We start from the raw sequence: 18471 nt of genomic DNA, 5'->3' as shown, positions 1-18471 counted from the left end.
GATCCACAAGTCTTCAGTACGATAACAGAGAAATGGGGGTACCTGGACATAGATCTATTTACCTCTCCCCAGAATTATCAACTGGACAAATTCTGCACAAGGACTTATCACAGACAAGCATGGAAAGTGGATGCCCTATCCTTCAGTTGGAAAAACCTATCAGTCTACACCTTTCCTCCTCTGCCTCTTCTTCCCAAGGTCTTACTAAAGGTCAGACAGGAAGAACCAAAAATGATCCTAATTGCCCCGGACTGGCCTCACCAGCACTGGTACCCAATTCTGAGGAATATGTCTCAACACACCCTCCTTGGTACTTGCCTCAAATACCTCATCGACTGTCTCAGCAGAACAGTCAAATTCTGCACAATCAGCTCCAAACTCTGAACCTGGCAGCATGGCTGATCATGTAATTATTCAAACAACACCACTCAGTAAATCTGTGATGGATGTCATTTTGGAAGTCAGAAGGCCTAGTACTAGTAAATCTTATGCTGATAAATGGAAGAGATTCTGTGCTTGGAACCAAGCACAAGGGACTGACACATCAAAGCCAAATATTCCTCAGATTTTTCAATACTTGACTGAGTTGCTTGACAAGGGCCTATCTTTTTCATCAATAAAAATCCATGCCTCTGCCATCTCAGCTCATTACAACACAGAGCCTCCCATCTTTTCTCATCCTCTGCTAAAACAGTATCTTAGAGGGGCCAAAAATGTAAGGCCTCCCAGAAGATTACCAATTTCTGCATGGGACCTCAATTTTGTGTTGGAAAAGCTCACCCTGCCTCCATGTGAACAAGCAGCTACTGCGGATATAAAGTTTTTATCTTGGAAAACAGCTTTCCTTCTGGCAATCACTTCAGCAAGAAGTGTTTCAAAACTACAGGCCCTCGTGGCTGTGGAGCCTTTTATTATATTTTACCCGGACAGGGTGCCCCTCAGGACTAATCCTTCCTTTATGCCTAAGGTGGTATCCAGTGTGGCTCTTAACCAAACTATTCACCTGCCAACTTTTTACCCAAATCCGTAGAACAAGGGGGAGCGGATTCTGCATTCCTTGGACGTACACAGACAGCTAAGATTCTACTTAAACAGGCCCAAATCTTTAAGTAAGTCTGAGCAGCTACTGGTGGCATTTGCTGCAGGATCAGAGGGAAAGGCCATTTCAAAGCAGACTATTTCAAAGTGGATAAGCCACTGCATTCGTTTCTACTATTTGCATCATGGTAAACCGGTGCCCAAGGGAATCAGGTCACATTCCACCATTCCACCATGGCTGCATCTACCTCAGCAGCTTTTCTCAGAGCGGTGCCAACCAAAGACATTCTAGAAGCTGCTACTTGGAGCTCTGTTCATACTTTACAAAGCATTATCATTTGCCTCTCTTCTCTAAGTCTAGGGCAGGCTTTGCCACTGCAGTTCTGCAGGGCCTTATAGCCGCTCCTAATGCTATTTAGTTCCAGCCTCCCATCCATAACTTTGGGATTCTACCCAAATGTAATGACTGCAACAGTGAAACACAAAGAACCATAGTACAGTTGTGTACACTTACCATAAATGTAGATGTTCGAGTGTATTCACTGTTGCAGTCCGGGTTACCCACCCGCCATCCCCCTTTTTTCTAGAACTTCTTTTTCCTTCACTACATTCTACAGGCTTTGTGGTGTATTTGTTTTTTAGATGAAGATAAAGTTTATGTTGTTACAATTGCATTTATATATATATATATATAAATTTTTTTTTTTTTTTTGCTCCCCATTTGACCTGGCATCTGGGACAAGAAAAACTAAAGAAAATGGCATCGGCTGCATGTTTTATACCCCTGACGACCTGATGTCATGGAAGAGGAGACAGCAACCGACGCAGGACCCAAGACTTTGATATTCAGGCCGACTGATGGCAACCTGCCTGCAGATTACCCCAAATGTAATGACTGCAACAGTGAATACACTCTAACATCTACTTTTATGGTAAGTGTACACAACTGTATTTTCCCTTGGGTTTATGTGATTACCTTGGATCTAAATGTGCACCCTTACATCCCATAGCCAAGCTGGACAAGACTGTTCTCTTTGCTCTTTAGCTTATATGTTGTGCTCAGTGAAGGAGGGGATTGCAAAGTGCTTGGCTGCAGTATTTGCATTCTGCAGGACAAAGGGCATGAATGGTTACCCTTGTCTGGATGACTGCCTTGCCTCATTAAGACTTTGGCTCTGAAAAAAATTTATAAGACTCTGGAAAGCACAAGGAACTACTTCCAGTCCCTGTGTCTGAGAGTTCCATTTCTGTGAGCGCTGCTGGAAGTAGAGTAATGGAAAGCAATCCTCCCAGAGGATGAGCTGTTATGACTGGCACAGTAGTTCTGAAGAATTTCCAACCTGAACAAGTCATCAGCCAAGGGAGTTCCTCAGAATTCTAGGATAAATGGGTCTCCCACATGTTGATGGTTCCCCTGACAAGATTTCACATGAGAACATTGCAGTGGCATCTGAGAATTGGATAGTGCCAACAGGATCAAACCATCTCATTGTTGCTTTGCACTAGGAAAGATTTATTTTTTAATATTAGTATATCCTTGTATCAGGAAATGTTTTGTTAATTTCTTATAATTCTGTTCACCTGGGCTGTGCTTGCAAATGCTCTGAGTTCAGTGAGCTAACCTGGTAAACAATTATAAAGTCAATTTAAATATGGGGATGCCAATTAAAATGTAACCCATGTCCGGGTCTCACAAATGGACTCCTTATACAGTGGCACCCATCTGGGAGAACTGAAGGTACAGAGGATTTTGGGTCAGGGCGTTCAGAAAGAAACATAACATAAAAAAGATGATGGCAGTATTTTTTGCCATCAAAACATTCAAGCCTGTGCTGAAAAAGGGAATCCTCCAAATACAAACTGACAATGCTATAATAATACATCAACCACAAAGGGAGACTGATTCCTGTGTATTGGGCCTACAAGCAATGCCGGAATGGGAGTTAGCCCAGGATCTGACCAGCAGGGTACAGTTGGGTTCTCAGCATATCCCTTTTCACCTTCCCCACTCTTCCACCTGATCAGACAACCTCTCTTTATAGTTCAGCAGCAGCCTGGATAGAAGGATTTAGGGTCGCCCTAGTCATCATCTCCCACCTGAGATCTGTCATCCCTGAACCACAACAATAAACATCCAAAACTGAAAAACTTCCAAAAAACACAAGCCCCGTGATGGAAGACCACTTCAGGATGAACAAATAAATTTATTGACGCTTCTGGTACCTCGGCATTTTGCCTTCTCATGGAATACTGCATTGACACAAACCATCCTTATATAGATATACCAGATACCAATTAACAAAATGATCTATAATTAATCTATTAAAGAAAACCCACAGACGTTTAAACGGATATAACACTATAACAACTGTAAATATGCGCAAGTATTAATATATACATCAAAAATAAATACATGCAAAAACTGTTTAAACATTTAAAAAGTCAGATTATTATCTAAATTCATGCCATTAGGAAGTAATGTTTAATAATTAATAATCATCCTACACTCAAGTCAGTTAAGTTCCCTTTTGAAATTTCCCATTAGCCTCAGGCCATGCTGAAACACTAAAGAAGCTACTAAATGACCCCTCATGTTTGAACAAAAAGTAGGCAGCTACCTGGCTCTTCCAACTTCTGTCTCCTAATATCCCCCAAATGTTCTAAAATACGTTTCCTTTACCTTCCTAGTGGTCTATCCTATATACCAGTATGTGGGATGGCAACCACAGCCAATTACATAAATTACCCCACAAATATTAAAATTATAAAATTCACTGGCTTTAGAAGACTTCCCATTAATTTTACAACCATGTAAATTCCTAACCCAGTTACAAACTGAACAGTTCCCACAATGATGGCTGCCCACTTTACTGTCCACTAAAACCGTGAGTTTCACCATGGGAGATTTTCTGATTAAGTAGTTCTTTAAGATTACTACATCTCCCATACGCAAATGTAATATATTTTGAGAATAGAAAACCTATGGAATTATCCTCGCTAACAATTTCCCAAACCTGCCTGACTATCCTTTCCAACACAGGAGAAAATAGAGAGTACCTAGTGATGAAAAACAACCTTTCATCACCATCACTCACCTCTGAAAATTTCCCCCTTGATTGTTTCCATAACCCCCCTGGTCTGACCCCCTGCACCCCCCCCCAAAACCCTAACTCATGCCTTCTGAAGGGTGCTATCAGCATAACCATGATCACGCAATCTAACATATACCTCATTCAGATATTTATTTTTAAACTTTGGTTCAAAGGTATTGTTAAAGATCCTCTTAAATTCCCTGTATGGCAAAGCATCTATAAGGTGAGGGGGTGCATACTAGTAGCGTGCAAGAAATTAACAGCGGTGGGCTTCCTAAATGGTCTGTGTTGAATCTTCTGCCTAGCATCAACATAAAAAACTACATCCAAAAATGAAATACTGTATTTGTCAGTGCTCCAGCTAAACTTCAGACTGTGGGGATTATTGTTAAGTGAACACACAAATTCCAAAAATTCCTCTTCCCTACCCTTACAAATCTAAATATCTTTTATAATATACAACATTGCTCAAAAAATATTCCTTCGTTGCCATAAATTGTCTTTAAAAATCCCCCATGTAAATAATGGCATATTACAGGGCGAAGGTCGCCCCTATCGCCATACCCTTCTTATGCAAGAAAAATTAATTCTTCCAGCTGAAATAATTTTGAGTTAAACAAGACTCAAGAAGGATTAACAAAAACGATGAGCGAGGTCCTTCCCCCAACATTCTGGCCATGGCTTCCATACCCCATCTTATGTTAATGTTAGTATACAGGGCATTCACATCCACTGTTGCCCAAAAATAATTTTCCTTCCACTCCAGGTCACAAAGATCCTGACACACTGTATGCTCTTGACATGAGAAGAAGCCATGGTCAAATACTTTGGACCTTGGGGATGGCATACAAAAAAGGATGCTTTGGTGTCTTAACAACCAATTTCTTAATATCACTAGATTTCAAAAAACCCAGCTTTTCCCCATGTTCCAATATCTCACCCAGTTCCTCAGAAAACCTCTGGATGGGGATTATATGGTAACTTAACATAATAACCATCCTCGGATAGTATTCTCAGCATCATATCATCATATTGGGATACATTCATCATCACCCAGTTGCCCCCTTTGTCGACTTATTTGAAAACAACCTTATCCAAATTGGACCATAACGTCTGTAATACCTGCCCTTCCTCTTTATTAAGATTATAAGAACAATCATTTTTAAAAAAAAATTACCAAAATCATTCTCAACTTTTTTACTAACCAAATTCTCAAAAATATTAATGGCATTGTTTAACCTGGGAGGCATGAAGGTGCTGTCTGAGGGTAAATTAGGCATGTCAAGGTGTCCATAACCTGTGCAAAAACCCCCATGATCAGCATTAGATTCAACACAATCAGTAACATCCCCTTCACCAAATTCCACACACTGATATATTTCCATATCATGGATATTTTAAATTAAGAAAATCCATCTCTTCATCATCAGAAAATTCAGCATTATATGCACTACTTTTAAAGTCATTTTACGGCAGAACTTTTTAACTGGCTTTCTCTGTCCCTACCTATCCTCTTTATGGCCATTTTTTATGGCATGGGTATTTACTTTTTATTGGAGGTGTTCCACACCATGTAATAGCTTCCTATTTTGGGGGCTCTTGAGATCTGGGGCAAGAAAAACTGATGTAATGGCGTCAGCTGCATGTTTTATACCCCTGACACCATGGAATAGGCGACAGCATCTGACGCAGAAATCCCAAGACTGGTATTTGGGCCAACTGAGGGCTACTTGCAGGCAGATAACCCAAGTGTGATGACTGCAACAGTGAATAAACTCTAACATCTACATTTATGGTAAGTGTACACAACTGTACTTTCTGTGGTATTTAAATAAGCAGGGGGGAACAAGATCCGACCTCCTTTGCAGATTAGCTTTACAGGCTTGGGAACTAGCACGCCAATTTCAAATCTCTTCAGGTGGTCATCATCCATTCCAATCAAAAGTTTGTGGCAGACACACTGAGTAGATCCAGAACATAGGCCCACGAATGGATGCTTCACAGAGATGTGTTCCTGGACATCGTCCACCAGTGGAGAATTCCACAAATAGACTTGTTTGCCTCCCCCCTGAACCAGAAACTTAAAAAATTTTGTGCCAGAGAACCATATCCTCAGGCATGGAAAGTAGACGCCCTGCCAATTTCTTGGTAGGGGAAGTTTCTTTATGCATTCTCTCGTGTACCACTCATTCCAAAAGTCCTGCTGAAGATTCAACAGGACAGACTAAACATTTTGCTGGTGACTCCCTATTTGCCAAGACAGCACCACTTCCCCCTTCTGCACCTAGCCAAGGACAGTTATGACAACTTACCTCACAGTGTGGACTTACACAGAACAAGGATTCCCTCATCCACCCACACCTGGAAACTCTTCAACTAACCCTGTGGGTGATAGAGGTTGATTCGCTTCAGACACCTTTATTCGGAGGACATGCTTCTAGTCCTACAGGAGACCATGAAACCCAATACAAGGAAATCTTACCTTTCCAAATGGAAGAGATTTTCTATGTGGTGTCTTGCTAGAAACCTGGACCCATTTACAGTGGGATCCCCCTTTGGTTCTTTCATATCTGTGTGAATTGCTCAATGCTGGCTTAGCTTACTCCTCTATAAAAGCACATTTGTCAGCTGCCTCTGAATGTCTGCCTCTTTCACCTCCTTTAGCTTCCAGATTTGAGGCCAAACAATTTCTTAAAGCATCCTCTACATTAGACCTCCCAGGAGACCTGTAGCCCCCCCCCCCCCAGCATCTTAACTTTGCGCTAGAGAAACTGACTCTAGTGCCTTTCAAGCCAGCCTCCTCTAGCTTCCTCAAACACTGTACCTGGAAAACTGTTCTCCTGGTGGCTATAACCTCTGTCAGGTGGGGTTTGGAGCTTCAGGCTCTGATGGCTTCTCCACCCTTCCTGATCTTCCACAAAGACAGGGTTTCCCTTCGCACCAACTCTTCTCCCATGCCAAAAGTAGTTAATGAATTGTTCTTAAACCAGGCCATTCATTTGCCTTTTTCCCCACTTTTGGGAGACATGTTTGTTTACTAGTTATTTTTGTACCCACATAGATGTTTTGTGGATGATATTTTTATGCTGTGGGATGGGGGGATACCCCTCCTTAATGAATTTATTATGTATTTGGGAAGTACAATAGATTATTTGAAGTTTGTAGCTACGTATTCATTTGAAACTCTGGATTTTTTGGATGTGAAATTGTATAAGTATAACCTGGGGAAAATAGCTACAGGCTTGTTCCGTAAGGAGCGTTGGCGTAATAGCTTGTTGGATCATAGCAGCATGCATCCTAAACACATTTTCCCTAACATTATGAAGGGTCAGTTAAATAAGGAGAAGAGGCTTTTTGGAGATAGATCTGTTCTGCAACACAAAGTAAATACTTTGGAACAGTTATTTTTAGATAGAGGCTACAAAGGGTCTGATTTTTGTAGGTTGAGGGATGAGATTATCAATGAGAGGGTGAGTTCCCCTGAGTGTGATAACTTACCACATAGAGGTACCACACAATGTGAAGGAAAATATGGAACTCATTAAGTAACTTGAGGATACATGAAATTATTAATATAAATTGGCATTTTCTTATGGCGGATAGGGGATACTATGGAATTGGTTGGAGAACAACCTAAGTTTATATATAAGAACAATCAGAATATGAAATGGTTATTATGTGGTAATAGAACTTGCACTTCAACTCAAGAGGGAGAACTTGGTACTTTCCCCTGTAAGAAGTTTAAGATGTGTAGTAGTATGACACGAGTTTTGAAAAGTTTAAGCATCCAACTCTGTTATGAATTTGAACTGAGATTTCACGCCTCCTGCAATACTGCTAACCTCATTTACCTGGCTACATGTGATGGATGCAGCTGTTTTTATGTTGGCAAAACCACGAAACGTCTTAGGGATAGAGTGTACCACCATTTATATGATATTAAGCATAGGAATTTATGCAATGCTTTAGCCAAGCACATAGTAGAATTTTCACTTGATACATTTAGTTTTAGGGTTTTACAAACTGTTGCATTTAATAAGGGAGGTGGTGGTGATCATTTTATTGAACGCATGGAACTTAAATGGATTTTAAAGCTACAAGCACAAATCTATCCTGGTTTGAACAGTAGCATTTGTATTAAACCAGAGTTGGATGCACGGCGCTTTAAGTAAATGGTTTTAGCCTTTTATATGGAGGGTAATTAATGTCAGTTGTTCTGTTATTTAATTGTTTAATTATTTAATTGATACTTCGACTGTGATTTTGCTGCTATAAAATGTTTTGTATTGGGGCATTGTTTAAGGATCTGAAGAAGCGTAGAGTGTCTATGTGAAAGCGCTCGTCTTATGCAATAAATTGGATTTTTTATCACACTGGAAGCCGTGGTGGTTTTGTTAGGTCTTTGTTAATTTACCTTTTTCCCCTCTCCTGAAAACCATACTGAGAGGAATCCTACACACACTTGATGTACACAGACAACTCTGGTTCTACCTACACAAGACTAAACCTTTTACGAAATCAGACTAACTATTTGTGTCTTTCCACCCTGGGGCTCACGATTGCCTGTATCAAAGCAGATACAGGCAATCTCCAAATCCATTTCTTTCTGCTATGTCTAACATGGAAAAGCCTTTCCTGGCATGGCCGAGGTTCACTCTACAAGGGCAGTGTCTTCCTCAGGGGCCTTCCTCAAAGGGCTGGGCGCTAACTCCATTCTAGAATCAGTAACTTGGACCTCAGTCCACACTCAAACTTTGCAAGCTGGATTCCATTTCCAGATCCAGGGCCATTCTTCATGGTTTCCTGGAAAATTCTTCCTCTACCATCACCTCCTTTCTGCATTAGCTTTGGTATTCTCCCTCGGGTAAAGAATACTGCAACAGATGACTAGAAGGATATTGATAGTTGTGCAAGAACTTGCAATAACAATAGATGTCCTCCTCTTCTCTGTTGCAGTATTCTGTCCCTCCTTCCTTCCCCACTTCCTTCTGTTCTTGGATGCACTTGGACTGTCTCTCTGTCTGGAGCAGTTCTGAGGATGGTGTGCGCATACGTCACCTTTATGGCCTACATCCGACGTATCTTGCACCTCATGGTAGTAAAAGACTTTTGGTATACTGGCTGACGTTGGTGAACTTGGCAGGCAAACTCCCTCTTATAAAGAATACTGCAACAGATTAGAGAAAGACATCTATTATTACGGCAAGTTCTTATACAACTTATCTTTATATTAAGTTCTTAACACAGCTGTAACTTCATCAGTTGTACTGATCACTTCACAGACAAAAAGCCTTACTTTGTTGGTAACTGTGGTGACTGAGGACACTAGAGTTAATTTGCTTCTTCACATAACTATTAACTTATTACTGCAAGAACTGAGAACAAAGAACATAAATTAGAAGCCTTTTTTAAATTCTACTACCCCACAGCTAAAACTCTGGCAGAATAACTGGACTTTCAACTGGCCCAGTGATGCAGAGGAGTAAAGCTGTTACTGTGCCCCAGACAACCCGTGTTTGACTTGCAGGGGAGGATGACTAACATGACTTGTGTTAACATGTATTGTGTAAAGACTAAGAAGGTTTAAACTAGTTTGCTTATCATTATTTTTTAAAAATTTAGAAATTCTGTGACACTATCAAATTCTGAAATTTTGTGAACAAGCAAATATCTGTACCAAAATCTGGGATGCAGTGAAAAGCTACTCATACTGTTAAAATTCTAGCAGTTGTGTTTATTTACAAATGAAGATGGAAGATCATGGAATTTGTATACCATTTTCGTTTTTCTTCAGTTTATTAAAATTGAAGTAATTTTTAAACCCTCAATATATTTTCTTGTGCTAAATTACAAAAACTAGGACCTAAGATGTGTGAAAACACAACTGACACAGCTAAGGTTTCTTTTTAGAGTAACTACTTTCCTGTATATTTTCAGACTGCCGAATTGAATGAAAAATTCTCTAAAATGGGTGAAAGCTCTCTCAGAAATTTCACTTTGGAAACAGAGTCCAGTGTATACACCTTTGAAGGTGAAGATTACAGGGAAAAACAAAAGGTAATTAATTTGTACTTATTTAATTTTTAAAGTAATATTTACAGCTTTGGTTTGGATTATGTTGTGTTGTGTCTTTTGGCTTTTCCCGGTTAGGGCTCGCCACAGCAGAACTCTGGTCCGCTAATGATTGGCAGTAGATTTTTACGTGCCGAGTTGCCGGCCTTGATGCACAACCTTCAACGAAGGTACACCCATTCACGCATGTCTCCACACAGAAGACGCTCTAGCTGAGAATCAAACATGACAATGTTTTACTGTGAGGCGACAACACCGCAGTAGCTTTGGTTTGGATTATAATTATTTTAAATGCAGTACTGAGTCTGCCTTTTCTACTAATGCGGTTTTGTTATTGAAATATGACAACCTGTTCTTCAGATATATTTTTGCCAGAATAATTTTCAAAATATTAAGTGAGTGCATATTTATTTTTCTTATGTTTTCTTTGTTTGATAACACCATTGTTGATTGACTGCTTAGGGGTGTGGGGAATAAGTATGCATTTTTGAGCTTTCTAACAAGTCTGTCCTCTAATTGCCAGCTAACACTGTGTGAATCTGGAACAACAGTAGGTACATTTGTGTGTACTGCTATGATGTTCTTCATCTCACATTGCTGCAGTCCTTACATATGGGTAGTCCGCTGTCCTCGGTCGGCCCGAATACCAAAGTATAAGGCTGACGTCGGTCAAGGCGCTTAAAACTGACATCAGGACGTCAGGGTACAAAAGCGCATGACCGACGTCATTTCCTCAGTCTTTTTTGCCGCGTGGTCCGATGCAGAAGCAGCGTTGCAAGTGCCGTTCGGCGTTCTGAAATTTTTCGAATTAGGAGTTTCAGACCGAATCCAAGTTGGCTGAGTACCCCGTTGGGGATTATTTTGGTTTTTTCTTGCCTCAGTGTTTTACCGGATGTCAGAAAAAGTGAATAACTGTATTTCTTGTGGGAAACGGATACCGCATAGGGATTATCATTCTTTGTGTATTCCTTGTTTGGGGGCTGAGCACGACGTTGTTGGGTGTCGCTTTTGTGCTAGGTTCAATAAACGCACTATTAAGCGAAGGTTGGATTGTGCTAGGCTGGTCTTTGGGAAGCGGTGCAATTATAATATGCCGTCGGATTCTCCGGCGCCCGCTTCATGAAGAAGTTTAAAGACAAAACAGTTAAACCCAGGCAAGATGAGTCGTCCGCTCTGGACGCCGGTTCTTTAGAGGCTTCAGTGGAACTGGTGGTTCCGGAGACTTCTCTGGTGTCTCAGGGGGAGACTTTGATTTTGCAGGAGGTGGTCTCTCAGGAGGCAGGTCAGGCTGAAGGGGCTTCCCAAGTTACTGTTCTCCCCTCCCTTCCTAGGGTGGTTAGGCCTTCTCCTTCTGTTTCCAAGGCTTCTCCCAGAGGCAGGCCAGTTTCAGCTTCTGTTGGTGTCGCTCCTAGTTCAGCAGGGTCTGTGCCTAAGAAGCACATGCTTAAAATGGCAGAAGATTTAATTACTCTGATTAGAGGTTCTATGCCCCCTCCTGATAAGAGGCCTAGGGTGGAGCCAGAGTTAGGAAGTTTTGAGCAGGCTTCGGATATTTCAGAGTCTTCAGCTGAAGACTTGCAGGAGTATTCTCCTTATTCTGATTCTGATGCAGATGATTCCACTCCTTCTGCTTCTCCTCCAGAGGATTTTTCTTTTCAGAGACACTTCATTCTATGAGGGAACATTTTAAGTGGGAAGGTCAGGACTTCTCTGATTCTAGGAAAAGGCTTCGGGAGTTTTGCTGTTACCCCAACATAGGCCCTTGGCTATACCCCTGTTCTGGATGTTGTGGAAGATGTGTTTGCAGAGGCTTCACTTAATCCTGATTCTCTGCCTCCTGCTCCTGTTAAACCGGATAGGTATTACAGGGTGCCTGAGGCTCATAAATATCTTTATAAGAGTCCTAGGGCGGACCCAGAAACTATTAGCCAGGGACCTAAGGGTGTCAAGGCCTCTGTTGTAAAAAATCCGGTTCCTCTAGATAAAGAAGCCAGGGCTTTGGATAGATGGGGAAAGAAGGTCTATACATCTTCTACCTTAGCTATGAGGGCTTTGAATTGCCAGTTTCATATGTTGAAATATCAAAACTTTCTTCTTTCTCAATTGAAGTCTAAGGTGGATGCTCTGGCGGAGGGCATTGAGTGTAAAGAGTTGCAAGATTTGGTGCATGTCTCTGAACAAGTGGGTAAGCATTCATTACAGTGTGGTTTTGATGCTGTGCAGGCCTCGTCTAGGGTGGCTGCCACTGGCTCAGTTCTTCGCAGGCACGCCTGGTTAAAGGATCAGAATTTATCTGACCATGTTAAGACAAGGATTTTGGATGCTCCTTTGCAGTCTGATGTGTTGTTTGGTTCACCTGTGGAATCAGTCTTGAAGAAAATGGAAGACAAGGCTAAGTCTATGCAGGCTGTTAAAGATTTTTTGCAAGTTCAGCCTCAGTTTAGTAGGAATTGGCCTGCTAAGGGGTGGACGTATCCTTCTTATGATTCTCAGTCTAGGGGTAGATCTAGACGTGGTAGGGGCAGAGCTCAGAGTTCTTTCAGGCCTAGAACAGGGAGTTCACCTGCACAATCTTCGGGTGAGGGCAGGGGCCAATCCTTTCGTAAACAGGCCCAATGACCTACTTTTTCAGCTGCCAGATCCTTCTTGCCTGGCAGCACCTTTGGGAGGAAGGTTAGCACTCTTCAAGGAAAATTGGATGTTGATTACCCAAGACAAATGGGTATTGGATATCATACACCACGGTTACAAGTTTTATTTCCATACCTTGCCTCCTTTCAAAGGCATGCCGGACATTCCTCCTCAGCAAAGACTAGAGGCTCGCAAACAAATTTCTCTACTACTTCAAATAGGGGCCATACAAACGGTTCCTCTGCCAGAAGTGGGCCTAGGATTTTATTCTCGCCTGTTTCTAGTACCAAAGAAAGGAAACACGTGGAGACCAATTTTGGATTTATCCATCCTCAACACATATCTGGACATTCCCAAGTTCAAAATGTTAACGTTACAACAGCTTTTACCTCTGCTGGGCAAAGATCACTGGATGGTGACTCTGGATCTCAAAGAGGCTTACCTTCATGTTCCTATCAGGCCCAGTTGCAGGAAGTATCTGCGTTGGGCTGGGACTTCACATTATCAGTTCTCTGCATTGCCCTTTGGCTTATCTACTGCGCCCAGAGTGTTCACGAAGGTTCTGGCTCCAGTGGTAGCTTTCTTCAGGCTAAGAGGAATACAGATCTATCCTTATTTGGACGATTGCCTGATACTGGCCCAAGAAAAGGACGAACTTCTTCATCATTTACAGTATGTGATGGCAGTGTTAAGATGCCTGGGGTATTCTGTGAATGAAATAAAGTCCAGTCTAGTACCCTCTCAGGACATGTGCTTTCTGGGTGTGAGACTGAATACAGCATCCCAGATGGCCTTTTGACCCCAGACAAACAAAAGAATCTTTCTCTTTACTTCCACCAGTTGTCTCATCAGTCCAGGCTGACTGCAAGGACAGTCCTTCAAGCCTTGGGGTTCATGGCATCTTGTATTCTGGTACTTCCCAATGCCAAACTGCATATGAGGAAGCTACAATGGTATCTCAAGAATGTTTGGACACAGCACTGCCAAGATTTGGACACTGTCATTCAAATAATACCTTGCATTCAAAAGGAATTTTTGTGGTGGGCTCAGGAATGTCACCTAAACAAGGGACTCTCTGTGACCCGCCAGAGGCGAGTCAGATTTTAACGACAGATGCCTCGGACAAAGCTTGGGGAGCTCATCTAAATGGAAAATGGATACAAGACACGTGGCCTGCCAGACTTCAGCATCTACATATCAACTTGAAGGAGATGTTAGCAGTCCAATTTGCATTGATGGCTTTCAAGGATTTACTTCTTCCAGGGCAGGTGTTGATTCAAACAGACAACACAACTGTCATGTGGTACATCAACAAGCAAGGGGGAACGCATTCTTATCCTGTATGCAGACAAGCAATGATTTTGTGGGAGACTGCTCTCAGTTTACAGCTAAATCTTCAGGCAAGGTTTCTGCCAGGAGCACAGAACTCCTTAGCAGATGTGTTAAGCAGACAAATTATGGATCCCCACGAGTGGAAATTGGATCCTCATGTATTCCAGAGGTTGACAGTGTTATGGGGAACTCCAGACATAGATCTGTTCGCTTCTCCACTAAATTACCAGCTGCCAAAGTTTTGCACAAAAAGGTTTCATCCCTCAGCTTGGAAAGTGGATGCTCTCTCATTCAATTGGAGCAATCTTCACGTGTATGCCTTTCCACCTCTGCCTCTCCTCCCAAAGGTACTGCTGAAGGTCAGACAGGACAAGCCAAACATGATTTTAATAGCTCCAGATTGGCCTCGACAGCACTGGTACCCATTACTGAGAAGTCTGGTACAGGAGCCTCCATGGCCTTTGCCTTCGATTCCTCACCTGCTGTCTCAGGAGAACGGTCATTTACTCAGTCAAACTTCATTCTCTACATCTGACAGCCTGGCATATTCTGGTTTAAACCCTGGAGGGTCTCAGCTTCCACAACAAGTTTTGAATGTTATTTTGGAGGCCAGAAGGCCTAGCACAAGGAAAGTTTACGCAGATAAATGGAGGAGATTTTTATTTTGGAGTACAGCAAAGGACTTTGATGTTTCTAAACCTAATTTAAGTGTGGCGCTTCAATACCTTACTGAGTTATTGGACAAAGGTTTGTCCTTCTCCTCTATAAAGGTTCATGCTGCAGCAATCTCTGCTCACTATGATTGTGACCCACCATTATTTTCTCAGCCTTTGTTTAAGCAATTCCTTAGAGGGGCAAAGAATATAAGACCCCCACGTAGAGCTCCTACTCCTGCTTGGGATCTCAATTTTGTGTTGGAGAAACTCACTCTACAACCTTTTGAGCCTGCAGCATCGGCAGAGTTGAAATATTTATCTTGAAGACTGCTTTTTGTTGGCCATTACCTCTGCGAGAAGGGTTTCTGAATTACAGGCCCTTATGGCAGTTGAGCCTTTCTTAATTTTCCACAAGGATAGGGTGTCTTTGTGTACTAACCCTTCTTTTATGCCTAAAGTGGTTTCTAGTGTGGCTTTAAACCAAACTATTCATTTGCCTACTTTTTATGCAAACTCCCAAAATAAAGGGGAAAAGATTTTGCACACTTTGGATATACACAGACAGTTGCGATATTATTTGAGCAGAACTAAAGGGTTCAGGCAGTCTCAGCAGTTGTTTGTTTCTTTTGCTTTGGGTTCTCAGGGCAAACCTGTTTCAAAACAAACTATTTCTAAGTGGATTGGTTTTGTATTGCTTTCTGTTATTCCCATCATGGTAAGGAGATTCCAGCTGAGATTAGGCCTCATTCCACTAGGGCTACTGCCACTTCTACAGCTTTTTTAAGGGGGGTGGCTACTAAAGATATTTTGGAAGCAGCTACTTGGAGTTCAGTGCATACTTTCTCTAAGCATTACCACCTTCCACTTTACTCTAAATCTAGGGCTGGATTTGCAACTGCAATTTTACAAGGCATGTTGGCAGCTCCTAATGCTTTATAGTTTTGCCATCCTCCCTTACCTCTGCTTTGGGATTCTACCCATATGTAAGGACTGCAGCAATGTGAGATGAAGAACATAGTACAGTTTTGTACCTACCATAAATGTAGATGTTCAAGATCCACATTGCTGCAGTCCAATCCCTCCTCCTTCCCTCTGTTGTTGAAGGTGGTGGTGTGGTTTGTGTTGTACATATTGTAAATATGGTTAGTGCACGGGTGGTTGGTTGGGTTTTGCTGGTTTTTGGCTTTGGCCTGTCTTGTTAGGGCCTTCTGACATCTGGGGCAAGAAAAGACTGAGGAAATGACGTCGGTCATGCGCTTTTGTACCCTGACGTCCTGATGTCAGTTTTAAGCGCCTTGACCGACGTCAGCCTTATACTTTGGTATTCGGGCCGACCGAGGACAGCGGACTACCCATATGTAAGGACTGCAGCAATGTGGATCTTTGAACATCTACATTTATGGTAGGTACAAAACTGTACTTTCTGCATTGTCCTTGGTATGAGAAACATGGAATACTAAACAAAATGTAATTTATTAAATTTTAAGTTTTTAAAGTAATAGTTACAACTTTAAATAGGATGTGAAGGTCTTGTATGTGCAATGAATTGTTTAGTTGCATTACATAATCTGCCACTTTACTTGTGTTGTGGTGGATGAAGTGGTAATGTATTTCATTACACAGTGAAGGGTGAACACAGCTTGTCTTTAATGTTTACATAGCTTTAATCACTTCATATATACAAATATAGTGAACACCTTTATGCTTTGCAACGTATTGCTTGACAATACTGCAGACTTCAGTCTCATAGTTTATTTGGTACAGATTATTAAAATTTGCTATACAAATATCTGGGTCCCAAACAATGCAGGTTTAATTTTGTGTAACATGTAGTTTGCAATACATATCTTGAAGAGGTTAGCATCTGAATATACATTGTATTTTTTCCAGTACATAGGCCAGTCCAAACATTTAACACAGTGGCTTGTTAAAAATGAAGTGTGGCAGTCGCACTTTTTTCAAGTTTACAAGCAAGTAGAAACTTTTTTTTTTTTTTTTTTTTTACATTTTCTTTGCCTTCTCCTTGAGTTAGTTCCCTGGTCATTAGAAATTAATATGCTGTTGCAGCATTATGATAAGGAGATGCAACACAGGATAAGTTGTGCAAAGTAGAAGTATATTCTAAACACCACAGGTTCATAGGTTGATACTAGGCTATCTGCCCTAGAGCATTTATAAGCCTAGCCAGAGTGTGTTTGGCTTTCGCCACCCTTTTAGATTAGTTGACTGTGCCTCTGTATAGTAGGTCACAGAAGTGTAGCCCTTTTAAGGTTAGTTTACTGTGCCTCTGTCTAGCAGGGACACAGAAGAGATCCCAGGGGTAAATCTACGATCTCCCATCCACTCGTTAAGATTTCTCTTGAAGAGGGTCATTGAGGGGCTCTGCCTAACATGGATTGGGATTTTGTTCCAGAGTGAGGGGAGCCTCTGGGATATGAATCTGTCCCTCCAGCATGTCCTATTTATTTCTGTGCTGAGGTTTAAGTCCCTGGAGTGTGTAGCTGTAAGGGATTTGGATTTCCTGAGGTGGAGCATGTCCATTATTTCTGGGTTGGACATAGCTTTATACGTCAGGCACAGATCGCCTCTGAGTAGGCAGTAAGCAACTGAGTAGAGCTGGAGTTTCTTTAGCCTAACTGAGTAGGGCATCTGAGTCCCTTGATCCTCTTGGTGAGGTACATTTGGGGTCTTTCCAGTTGCTGCAGGTGTCGGGTAAGGTACATCCCAAATGGGGCATTGTATTCAATTATGGGCCTGATGAGTAGAGGGGCACAATGACCTCACTTGATCTAGATGTGAACCCTTTCGTGATAAGGTGGGCTATACAGAAGGTCTTTCTAACCACTTTGGCAACGTGATTGTCAAAGGAGAGATTGCTATCTACTTGGGTCCCTAAATCCCTAATTACTTCTTCCATACATAATGGATTACCACCTATGTGGTAATTTGTGGGCACTTTGTTTTTTCCAAAGGGGATGACTATGCACTTTTTGGCATTTAGCTTTAGGCCATGGCTCTAGAACCAGTTATCCGTCTCTGTGAGACCCCTTTGGAGGATGCTTGTGTCAGTCGGCGAGTCTATTATGGCACCCAGTTTGCAGTCATCTGCGAACATGGTCAGCTATAGTCCTCCCGTGTTAGCCTACATCTCGGAGAAATATATACCGAACAAGAGAGGTCCCAGGACTGAGCCTTGTGGGGTGCCACTTGCAACTGGTTTAGAGTCTGACATGGCACCTGCAATTCTGACCATGTGGGTTCTATCCCTGAGCCAGTTTGCAACCCATCTTGTGACATAGGGATTGATATTTAAGCTAGTGAGCTTATTTATGATGCCTGAGCGGGGTATTGTGTTTAAGGCTTATGTGAGGTCCAGGTAGGCTGTGTGGTCTACCTTACCTTCATCTATGGCCTTGGTGACTGTTTCAAAGAAGTCGACCAGGTTCAAGAGGCAAGATCTGCCCTTAAAGCCGAATTGGGTAGGATCCAGTGTTTGGAGGTTCCCAAAGTCTTTGTTTGAGTTTCATGATGATACGCTCCATAGCTTTGCAGACAAGGCTAGTCAGGCTTATAGGGCGATAGTTTTCGGGGTCCGTTGTGGCACCACCTTTGTGGAGTGGGACCCCTTTGGTATCCTTGGTAATTGACGT

At 41.9% G+C, this 18471-nt stretch overlaps 1 protein-coding gene across 1 annotated transcript in view; it reads left to right on the top strand.

Moving 5' to 3' along the window:
• LOC122794851 (SWI/SNF-related matrix-associated actin-dependent regulator of chromatin subfamily A member 5-like) overlaps nt 1-18471 on the top strand; it is a 1390680-nt gene that overhangs the window by 866712 nt on the left and 505497 nt on the right. Inside the window, exon 16 of the mRNA XM_044063455.1 lies at nt 10068-10187. Coding sequence (XP_043919390.1) covers nt 10068-10187 — 120 coding nt within the window. The remainder of the gene's footprint in view (nt 1-10067; nt 10188-18471) is intronic.

The sequence above is a fragment of the Protopterus annectens genome, chromosome 2.part1, assembly GCF_019279795.1.
Source record: "Protopterus annectens isolate FY-2018-M chromosome 2.part1, PAN1.0, whole genome shotgun sequence".
Taxonomy (NCBI): Eukaryota; Metazoa; Chordata; order Ceratodontiformes; family Protopteridae; genus Protopterus; species Protopterus annectens.
This window is presented reverse-complemented; position numbering and strand designations above follow the sequence as displayed.